The 11,219-nt window shown below is 31.9% G+C and overlaps 2 protein-coding genes across 3 annotated transcripts; both read left to right on the top strand.

Moving 5' to 3' along the window:
• The first annotated feature begins 1,467 nt into the window (after window positions 1–1,467).
• LOC130891520 (TGF-beta-activated kinase 1 and MAP3K7-binding protein 1-like) lies at window positions 1,468–6,625 on the top strand. 2 transcript variants are annotated; one of them, XM_057796330.1, is made up of 5 exons: window positions 1,468–1,697; window positions 1,749–2,034; window positions 2,096–2,598; window positions 4,125–4,381; window positions 4,443–6,625. In XM_057796330.1, the coding sequence occupies exons 2-5, from the start codon at window positions 1,844–1,846 to the stop codon at window positions 4,890–4,892; spliced, it is 1,401 nt and encodes a 466-aa protein (XP_057652313.1). In that variant the 5' UTR covers window positions 1,468–1,697; window positions 1,749–1,843; the 3' UTR covers window positions 4,893–6,625. The 2 variants fall into 2 exon arrangements, with proteins under 2 accessions (XP_057652313.1, XP_057652314.1); XM_057796331.1 differs by having other exon boundaries at window positions 1,468–2,034.
• A 130-nt stretch (window positions 6,626–6,755) lies between these two features.
• On the top strand, window positions 6,756–11,146 carry LOC130891521 (uncharacterized). Its single transcript, XM_057796332.1, has 3 exons — window positions 6,756–10,069; window positions 10,121–10,461; window positions 10,866–11,146. The coding sequence occupies exons 1-3, from the start codon at window positions 10,021–10,023 to the stop codon at window positions 11,055–11,057; spliced, it is 582 nt and encodes a 193-aa protein (XP_057652315.1). The 5' UTR covers window positions 6,756–10,020; the 3' UTR covers window positions 11,058–11,146.
• The last annotated feature ends 73 nt before the right edge of the window (window positions 11,147–11,219 follow it).

The following is an 11,219-nucleotide window of genomic DNA, read 5'->3' on the forward strand; positions in this document are numbered from 1 at the left end:
ATTTCTATTGTTCATTTATATATTTTGTTTAATAATCAACATGTTCCAATCATGTTAAGATTAGATGAGTGTTACCAACTATCTTCAAAAAGGTTAAACAATAACATTACTTGATAAAGTAAAGGGGGGCATTTAATATAGCGACCTCATTTGAAGATAAAATGAAATACTTCTCCATTGGTAAACGCATCTTCTCACATTTCAGTGATCGCCATTGCTAAACGGTAACGAATTGCACTTCAAATTGGTCAACATTCCGCCGTAATCACCAGATTTGACACCCAGTGATTTTACCTGTTTGCAAATCTGAGAGTTTTATTATCAGAAGTGATATTTTCGTAAGACGTGGACGTTATGACATACATAAGCGCCTATTTCGAAGTGTATATAGGTAAAAGGAGACTATGTTGAAAAATAAAAATGTAAAAAATCTTTTTCTCTGTTAAGTCTAAGTTTTCAGAAAACCCTACGACTTCTCCATATAAATCCATACAAAATCATGAATTGTTAAATGCTTTATTTTTCTTAATTCACTATACATAATTAAGTGTAAAGCATATTAGGAAAATTCGTTTTTTGGAAATTGTACAAATTAATAATCATTAAATCAATTTACACCTTTGGTAAAAGATGTTGTGGATAAGTAAGTTAAATAAATTTTCAATTTTTATACAAAAATAGTATATTAAATAAACAAAATAAATATAAATAGTCAAAATACACAGAAAAATGGATATTACTTTGTACAAAACAGTTTTATCTTTAATGCAGTTTTATATATTTTCATTAAAATACACAGAGTATTCGTCATATAATAACAATATTGACAAAATATATGGGGGTTAATTAGATCATATCTTTTGAAAATTGGCCCAGGTACAAATTCAAAATCAATAAAGTAACTTGAAAGCTCAAGTCATTATAAGAATATTTTTTTAATAAGTACGAATCTTCCAGGGCAATTGTCAATTTAGTTTGATAACAGTAGTTTTAGTCAAACCATATTTTTTAAATAATGATAAAAAAATATCAGTGCATTGTTTTCATTTGAGTGACTAAAAACAGCCAAAAAAAGACAATATTGCAAACAGTAAAATTGTGACATTGTGGGGGTAGTGGATTCGTTGATCCATGTTTGCTTAGAGCTCTCGGAGGAAAGAGTAGGGTTTATCCTCTACTCTTACTAAAGGGCCCTTGGAATTTTGCCAGGTTTCCTGGAGACATTGGTCGCGACACATGATTTGGCTTCAGGTACTCATCCCTCGGCATGATTGCCTTGGGTTAAGCCCATAAAAATAAGCTGTACTTTGCAACAGCCCCCCTCCTCATGCCCAAGTAGGCACCCGAGCAGGACGCAGCAATGTTAAAGTCCCATGGCTTCTTAAGAGGGGGTAAGTTACTTAAAAGGCATAAATCCTCTGAATATTTTTCCTATTTCATGTTTGAATTCAATTTATTGATTGAACTACATATTGGTTTTGGCTTTAAGTTTAGGATTTGTTGAGAGATTTAAAAAACAAACCAAAAGAAGGATTAAGGTGCGTAATCACAAAACATACTCTAAGAGTCATCTGATAGATAATCTACCTGATTCTGGCTCACGAAGGGAAATGTCATTACAAAGCATTATTCTGGGAATGTCGTGTTATATACTTGTTGAATCATAATATAAACAACGTTGTAGAACCATATATGTAGTAAGTATTACATACATGTGTAGTACCTCACTAAAATTTTCAACACTGTAGAACGCATCCTCTGCATTGACATACTATTTGATTCTAAACAATTCAAGAAACAGAGGTTATATTTATGTTATTTTTATACTAAACTACCCATAACCATGGAGTCCATTAAGTCTCCACATTCTACCTACAAAAACTCACAAAGCTGGACTGATGATTTACCAGTATGTAAAAACACAGGTATTGGATTTTCTACTAATCAAATTTATAGAGAAGATGGAAGTCCTCAAGAAGAGCATGCATATGAGGATTGCAGTTGTCATTTCAAATTTAGTGATTCTTTTTATTGGTGGGTACCACTAAAGTTACGATTATTAAAATTAATGATACATTAACAAATTGTTTTTTAGGTATGCAGTTTTCGATGGTCATGAAGGCAAAAGAGCAGCTGATTACTGTTGCCAAAGAATGACAGCTGAAATATATTTCTCTCAACTCACAGAAAATAAATCAGACGAAGAAGTTAAAGAATTACTTAATCAAGCTTTTCTCACTGTTGAAAAAGGCTATATGCAAAGTTTAGAAGATGTATTAGCTGAGAGAACTAGTCTTATGTATGATATACCTGAAGGATTAAGTCAATATGAAGCTTATCAAAAAGTTCCCCATATAGTTCAGAATATTAACAAATTAAATAACGAATTATCATCAGGAACTGCTGCTGCGATAGCTCTAATTTATAATAATAAATTGTATGTTGCAAATGTTGGAAATTGTAGAGTTTTATTATGTCAGACAGATGCAAATTCTGTACTTAAAGTAGTGCAATTAAGTGTAGATCATGATTTAAAAAATGAAGATGAGCTACTGAGACTGACACAGATTGGAATTAATTTGAACAACTTAAGAAAAAGTGAGTGATAGCCAAAATTGCTTGAATTTGCAATATCATGAATCTTATATATACCCATACTTACCTTTTCTTATTAACCTCAGAATAAAAAGTTTGTCCCATATATAGAGTATGTAGATTGTTTTGGGGTGTCGCTTTACAGGTACTCTGCACCTATACTTAGAAGATATTTTGTACAAGACTTTACAACTTATTGTTCTGCTTCCAAAATACATAGACTCCTTCCAAATGAAGCTATTTTTTGGGGTTCTTGTGTCTCACTGTTTACAGAATCTGCGGTTGACATCCTCTGCCATGCCCATTGTCTTAAAGTGGTATTTGATAGGGCAGTGACCTATCAGAAGACTGACCACCAGTTTCAAGTCATTTCTGGTCATCACAAGAAGTTCTCAGACTTCTTAGCTGATATGTTATGAATCTTCTGGATTGACTTATGCCAGGAGTGATTCTCCAGTAATCATCTATCTGATTCTTTATCCATTCATTCAGTTCCTTATTGATGAGGCATCTTTATACTTTCAAAAATTGAAAGAGTAGATTTTGAAGTTTTCATAACTCATAATTCAGAGTTCCTACGTGTCCTGGAAATTTTTTGAAATATAGATTAATGCGAGTTTTTACTTGTAAGAAGAGAGGTTGGTTGGATGTTCAACAGAATTAAAGAAGTTCGTCAAAATTAGGAAGGATATTCAAAAACACCATGAAAAATTTTATATTTCTCAAACTTATTAGACCAAAATTTCAGACTTCAGAAACAGAATGTTGGAGATAGCTTTTAAAAGATCATGTCATACTTTTAAAAGCTGAATGTTTAATAGTTTTTTGTCTTATGTACAAAAAACTAACAAAATAATGATAATAAGTGTACAAGAATATAAAAATTGATAATAGTTCCTATTATCATGAAGTATAATTAATTGATGTTGATGATTCCATATAATTGGAACCTTGTTCTTATCTGGCCTGTCATAATAGGGATTTTTATAAAAATTAAACCATTAAACTTTAAATTTTCATTAGTTTGAAATTAACTTAAAAATCGTGATTTTTTTGTTAAAACTTCAAAAACCCTATAATTCATAGGATTTTACGTTAATTATTTTTACATTCTTTCAATCTTTTCCAAAATCGCATAAGGTCTGTACCTAACCTTGTACACATTACTTTCAACGTGTTTTGATATCTTTGTCAAATACTTGAGGTCTTTCCTTTTTTTGCTATTCTTTGTCATTCTGCTATTTTGCTCTTTTTGTAAGTGTTTCATTTCCCATACTTCTATTTTTGCTGGATCTTTTCTCTCAATTGCCCAGTTTTTGAGTTTGTATATTCATACAAAATTATTGGTTTACAAGACTAAATAGGTAAGAATACCAAGTCTATGAAAAGAAAATCGCAAAATCCATTCTCCAGTAGTGATATTTGTTATATTGTATTAGAATGTGTCATATATTACTAAAAGGTCTTATCAAAATACTAAAAATGTAGTTTAAAAGTCAAAGTATTATTTAACATAATTATTTTTTGAGGTACAAGACTAGGGAATCAAGAAAACACCAGATGCTTAGGAAACTATAATGTGAAAGGTGGATACAAAGACTTTGAAGACTTAGCAATGGCTAAACAAGAACCTATAATTTCCCAACCAGATATACACGGAGGAATAAAATTAGATGAATCATCAAGATTTCTTCTACTGATGTCAGCCGGACTTTATAAATCTATTGAGGAAGCAACAGGAACGGATCAAGTTAACAAATACATAGCTCATTGTGTAGTTGAACAGGTAGTGTTTATATTATCTTACAGTAGTATAAACAATTTTTTACCGATTTATCATTCTGCAGTTTAGAGAACAAGCTACGTTGACTGGTGTAGCACAAGCAGTAGTTGATAAAGCAGTCCGCCTTCATCATGACTGGTATATGTCGAATTCCATCAATCACTCTGGTTCTCCAAAACGTGAGGATATTACATTGGTCCTTAGAAATTTCAATTATCATTTACCAAATGCTATAACTTCCCCTACGACTCCATCTGTAACTTTTAATCCAAACGTTTCAACAAATACTGTTTCTGATAGATACAGTTCAGCTAGTAGTGTTAGTACTGGAAATAATGAAAAGAGTAATAGCACCAACATTACCAAAACCAGTGATACTTCAAGTATTGAAGACACCAGAATAGATGACGGTATTGGAGCTGATCAAAAGATTGAAGCTTACGTTGACTTTACAGATTTTTATAGAAATTACAACAAGGGTAAACTGAATGGGACATTACCTGATAACTTTTAATAGGGGGCTGAAATATAATAATATAATTTAGATGATGAGTACAAAAATTTGATATCCAAGTATCAAAATGGATGAGATAATTGTTGTACTGATGCAACAATGATAACAAAGATAAAATAACTTTTATTCTAGAGAAAATTTTTATACATTAAATTGTTTGAAAACTAGATTAATTATAATCAATGCTGGATTTGAACTTTCTTTAGTCAACTAAAATGACTTTTTGTTGCCATTTTTTTCATTTCAAATAATAATAAATGACTGGCATAAAAATGAATTTTAGATAGTTTAAAATTGATAATATATTACTCTTCGTAAATCCAAATGAAATGAATTGTAGATAAACTAATATAAAATAGGAGATCATCGTCCTGTCTGATAACCAAGGAACCATTAGAGCTCTAAGCTCCAATGTCATAAAATCCAAACTGGTTTAGGAATACCTGGACAAACTAGGCAAGAAAAATAAAGTTACCTTGCAATGGCTACCGGGAAAAATTTGAGTGGAAGCAGATAAACCCTTCATAGGACCTGAACCCTTTTGTGGTATCGGCTGCAGAACAATAGAGAAATGATAGGATAGGATAGAAATGAAAGGATAGGATAGATTGAGATAAAACCAGTTATTGGGAAAATTTAGAGGGGTTGATACAAAGACACCCTAGGGAACGTGTAACCAAAGAAAACCTGCTGAATGTATTAACCTAGGTAAGAGCCAAACTATGCCTACTAACAGAGCTCCTCTCGGTGCACTGTCGCCTCAATGCACACTTGAAGTTGCTAGACTTATCAGAGAATGCAGCATGCAGTTGCATATGAAATAGAAGATGAAGATCTTTGGCAGTTAGAGCCATTCCACAATCTGAACTGTCTAAGATAAGTGGGATTAATAGATCAGCTGTATCTCGGTAAGAAAGGAAGATACAAAAGATCCTTTGGGTGGCAGTGTACAATGTACACATTTTATATAAATTATATTCAGTTTTTTGATATTAAAAATATGTTTGTAATGATCAATCAATATTTTTAAATAAATTAAAGTCATTTTATAAGAAAAGGAAGTCTATGACAGCTACTATAGCACCAGTACAAATCTTAGCAGTTTGGTTTATCATCATTATTATCATTGGTTTATCATCCATTCTTAGTTCCATTATTATTGGAGCATATCAAATTCATATATCTTAATAATTTTCTATCTTCAATTATGGCTTTTATTAAGGGCTTTATAGCAACGTGGGCGCCATTTTATAATGTCGAGTACAAACGTAACGAGACACGATTGTGAGAGGACGTAGGTGCTCACTCGTATCATCATAGCATCATTGGAAGATTCGGATATTGATACATTATTTATAAGTTATTTATAAGTGAAATTCAAAATCGTTAGAGAAGATGAATGTCTCTGGCTGAAGATTTAAAATCAATTCATCCAGACTATAAAATGGAGATCATGGGAGTTTTGAAAAAATACAAGCATATGTCTAACAGTTATGCTCCAAACTATGCAGTCAATTGATTCTTTATAAAGTGTTTATGACGAGAACAGTAACCCTGAAGATACAATTTATAATGATTTTTTTTTCTAAATAGTAATTTCCTAAATCCTGGTACTTACCACCTTTTATTGTGAAATAATTTAATTGTTACTGTAACACCACTGTTCTTTTGATAATTAGTGGGTAACTTTTAATCAACCGATTAATAATAATAACGAAGTATAATTACTTAAACATCTCCTGTGTACTTATTTAATGTTAAAAACATGTAGAAATTACGAGCCTTTCTTCAGGTGACATCGATAATCTTAAACGTGTGTCTTCATGTCTTAAGTCAGTTTGTATCAGATGCAACAACCCATAAAATGTAGGTGTTGATATTCGCAAATAAGTACGAAATTTTTTTGAATTATTTTTATTCGTTTGCAAAACAACAAAAAGTAGTCGCTCTCTTCCATTAAATTAATGGATAATGGGTCCAAATTCATCGATGCATTCGTTTTGGTCTCCAGCTAACAATACCAACAGTCTTGTTTCCTCCTGGGAATCCATTTTGTTAATGAGTCTATTGTGCGCTACAAATACACGACAAAAACGTTGCATTCAATGCGCGCCCGCTCCACCCCGCAGCCGCTCGCAAACCGCTAGTATTATAAGACTGTGAAATTAGAAATTAGACAAGCTATAAAGTAAAATTTAATATTTAATAAATGAAAATTTCACTACAAAAAACAGGTGAATCTTAATGCAAATTTTTAAATTAAGTCTAAACTGGTTTTGGATATTATTGAGGAAAACTAATTTCAAGAAGATATTGAGGTAGTTTTAACTTTGCATGTAACTGTGAAAAAGATATATTCTTCGGAAGTAGGATCGAGTAAAGCGTAAGAATGGACTACTGAAAAATCTGTAAGCAGTTTGTCGTCATAAATAAGTCAATTCATTAATCCATACAGTATGGAACAGCTGAACACAAATGGTGTTAAGGTTAAGGTACTACCATTGTATAAAGAATTCTTTATACAATGGTACTACCAATGCTTCCAACGTTGGACGCTGGCTTAAGAAGCATCGTGTGGTCGTAATGCACAAGTCATATGACGAATGTTTTAGTTCAAACATTGGTTATGGAAAGTCCCGCGTCAAAGGAATACCCAACAATGGAACGAAGCTGGAACCAACAGTTGTACAACTATACACACCTCTTGCGTGTGAATACTACGTGTTTTGTATGAAAATCCAAAGTTGTCAGTGTCATCTAGTTGATTTTAGAACAATTTATATTTGCTATGCCGTTAATCACTTTTAGCCATTTGTTTAAATTGGATTTCTGCCAACCTATCCAACCTTCTTTCCAATGTTCAGCCGTACGTTTGAACACGAATGTTTGTGCAAATGCTGGACGCATCGTGTAATACCAGCTTTAGCAGAAGCTTCGTACCAATAAATTAATCTCAACAATTCCAAACACAGCAATAGCGCTAAGAATTTTGAATATTGCTTACATTTCCGAATCCATAAAATTTTAGTTATTTTGGATACAAGAAAGATGATAGAAGGTTTCGAAAAGATAAAGACAGGAAAAATAAAATTTTTTTAGATAAAGTAAGTAATTTAGTAGAGTCTTGTGGACCGACAGATTTTTTCGGTAAATATTATGATGAACGAGCACATAGAACAGCTGGAATGTGGATGTCATATCTCTAATGGTGCATTCCAGTAAACGTTCACGGCGCGAGAAATACTCTGTTGGGTATTCCACATAGCGACTATGATCGCAGCGATAACGTCACTTATGATGTCATCTCTAACGTTCACGACGACTCTTGTCATAAGTGAGCGTTGAAATTATCAACGGAATTTTCAAAGTTCAAGCAACGCAGACTGCAACCATGATAATATATCTCATTATTTGATGGAGTATGGGATACTATAATTACTTATGAAGCATTGTTCTGATGTACCACCAAATATTTTACTATAGCCGTGGAAGATATTTTGATTTTACTTTAATGTAAATTAGTTAACCAATCCGCTTAAAAATTCAATGACAAATTGTAACATAACCTCTCAAAGCTTTCGTTTTTTCCTGTTTTGCCATTCATTGATATTTATCTCTATACTCAAAATGCCTCGCAAGCCATTCCACTTGACTTTACGAATATAACGCTCTGGACTAAGTGGAACGGGAAAGATCGTGATTGTTGTGAGTGCTTAGTGAAATGTACCCTAGGGAAAGTTCCAGCCTTCGTCCAATGTTCAGCCAACGTTGAAGGTTGAATATTTGCGCAAACATTGGACGCATAGTGTAGTTGCAGCACTGCATTCAGCCTTCCTTCAAATGTTCATTTGTACATTGGAACGCAGGAGGAAAAGTGATTTAAAAATTGGCAAACTGTGCAAATTAATAAAAATGTTGTACCAATAATAACGTGTAATCCATGTTGCTATAAAAAATGAAGAACCGTAAAGAGAATCTGCAATTGAAAAAGGGGCTTCAATGTATTCATAACCTTGTAGGATTGTAAAATAGGTTCCTAAAATAACTGTAAAAATTATACCCTGAAGCCTTGGGTGAAATTATTTCCTATTAATCTATGATGAGCTCACGTTACTGTTCACGAATGTTCACCCAAACGTTGAACTCGTCATGTAGTACTTTAGACGCATCGTGGGTCGTAGTGCACATGTCATATGACGAATGGTTTAGTTCCAACATTGGCCACGGAAAGTCTATTTTTTTAATTCACGTCACATATGTACGCAACATTGGAACGAAGCTGGAACCATATATGTAATATTCCTATGTGGACAGTTCTTATGGGAAAAAACGTCTCTACGTTACGGTGCCGACAGTATTCATTATCTCTTTCATTCAAAACACTTTATATATACTGCACATGCTTAAAAATTCTCTAAAATATAAGTAGTGGGAAAATAATAACTAACTGAAGCTGTCGGAGGAGAGAGAGAACGATACACTATTTTACCACTTATAGAAACTGTCCATATAGGAGTATTACATATATGGTTGAAACTACACATTGAAGCTACACATAGCTCTTGCCTTTTTGCGTGTAAATGCTACGTGTATTGTATAAAAATCCATAGTTGTAAGAATCATCCAGTTTATTTTAAAAGAAAATATATATGTTGTATACTGTTAATCACTTTTTGGCACGTTTTTATATCTTTATATAAGGTTCGAGCCTTGAAATGTTGGCATGGTGTAGTACCGGCTTTAGCAGAAGCTTCCAAACTATATCACGAACTGAACGTAGAAACAACTTTCTCACCACCAAATACAATTCGTTCAGAAAAAAATTAACACTTACAATATATTCGTACCAATCAATGAATAAAATTTAGATAAAGTTTCAATTTAAGATAAAATTTTAGACAGTTTGCATAAGAGAAAGCTAACAAAAGGTTTCGCAAAGATAAAGAGGAAAAATAAATCTTTTGTAAATAAAGTAACTGATTTATTTTCAGACAAATTTTTTCGGTAAATTGTATTATGAACGAGTACCTAGTACATCTGGTATGTGGATGACATATCTTATTAAAGCAGAATCCTAACCTCTAATTCTATAGGTTAACCTATATATTCATTGAGTAAATATATAATTATGTTGTTTTCTAGAATTTTACAAGTAACTAAACATAAATTAACTAAAGGTGAGTTTTTGTTTTTTATATTAACAAAATCTAATTCAATACTTTTTTTAGTAATAATACCTGTTCAACAATTTTCAAATTTACACATTCAAAAGACATCCAGTTCTTTGTCACTATTAGCAAATGTTTCAAGTGTGTATAATCCTTGGATTTACCAACAAAATAATAATTTAAATTTGCCCCAAAATATTAATTCAAATGTTGAATTACCAAATTGTATAAAAGCAATATTGCCAAAAATAGAACCTATTAAACGAGATATAATTGAAGCCCCTGCCCTAGATGATACTGTTAAAAAAGAAGCAGTTAAAATGATAGTTATTAGAAGAAAGAAGATGAAAAAACACAAGTTGAGAAAATTAAGGAAAAGGATGAAGTTTGAATGGGCTAAAGTATATATACTTCAATTATGTTATCCTGACTATTTCCTTCGAAAAATTTAAGCCAACCAAAAAGCTGTAATATTTTATGTTTACCTAGCAACGATCAAATTTCAGCGATAATACTGCACTAGTGCAAATTATCGATAATTTGCACTAGTGCCAAATTTTCGTCTAGGATTAATAAACATCATTTGGTTTTAATTTTATATTTTAAGAAAAGGAACAATTATTGTTTATTTTAAATTAAATTTTTCTCAGGAAATAGTCTCATAATTTCCTCTCGTGCGCATTCGCGCACTCGAGAAAATTAAATTATCGACAATTTGACATGCACTCGGGACATTAATATTGAAAATACATTAACATGAATAATGTTTTACATGATACAGATCCATTAATAAATTTATTTTTAGAAACGACAACGAAGGGAACTAAAAAAGGAAAAACTTTTCCAAGCAGAGCTTATTCAGCAATATAAAACAGCAGAGAAATTTTCCGCAGAAGAATATGTGACTACAAAACTTAAAGAATTTGACCAGGCTAGTGAGTTATTGGCAAAAAATGAATCATCTGAAATAGAAGCAAGATCCAGTAGGAAAACATGAATTGAGTGAGCAGTTGATTCATTTTGTAACTTATATGTTGATTTAATAAAGTGTATTAGAGTTTTCATAATAAACTTTTGAGCCAACTATATTTTTAGATTTCTTTCAATTTCAATTTTCAATATCTATTTTTACTTGATTTAGTTCTGTAATAAGAGAGTT

Source organism: Diorhabda carinulata, chromosome 3, assembly GCF_026250575.1.
Source record: "Diorhabda carinulata isolate Delta chromosome 3, icDioCari1.1, whole genome shotgun sequence".
In the NCBI taxonomy this organism is placed as follows: Eukaryota; Metazoa; Arthropoda; class Insecta; order Coleoptera; family Chrysomelidae; genus Diorhabda; species Diorhabda carinulata.

Bases quoted from the DNA above. Each gene is read 5' to 3' on its own strand.
- LOC130891520 (XM_057796331.1), top strand. From the start codon at position 1,844: ATGGAGTCCATTAAGTCTCCACATTCTACCTACAAAAACTCACAAAGC. The intron at 2,035-2,095 runs GTGGGTACCACT...ATTGTTTTTTAG, and splicing joins TTTAGTGATTCTTTTTATTG to GTATGCAGTTTTCGATGGTC. The intron at 4,382-4,442 runs GTAGTGTTTATA...ATCATTCTGCAG, and splicing joins CTCATTGTGTAGTTGAACAG to TTTAGAGAACAAGCTACGTT.
- LOC130891521 (XM_057796332.1), top strand. From the start codon at position 10,021: ATGTTGTTTTCTAGAATTTTACAAGTAACTAAACATAAATTAACTAAA. The intron at 10,070-10,120 runs GTGAGTTTTTGT...TACTTTTTTTAG, and splicing joins TAAACATAAATTAACTAAAG to TAATAATACCTGTTCAACAA. The intron at 10,462-10,865 runs GTATATATACTT...ATTTATTTTTAG, and splicing joins TGAAGTTTGAATGGGCTAAA to AAACGACAACGAAGGGAACT.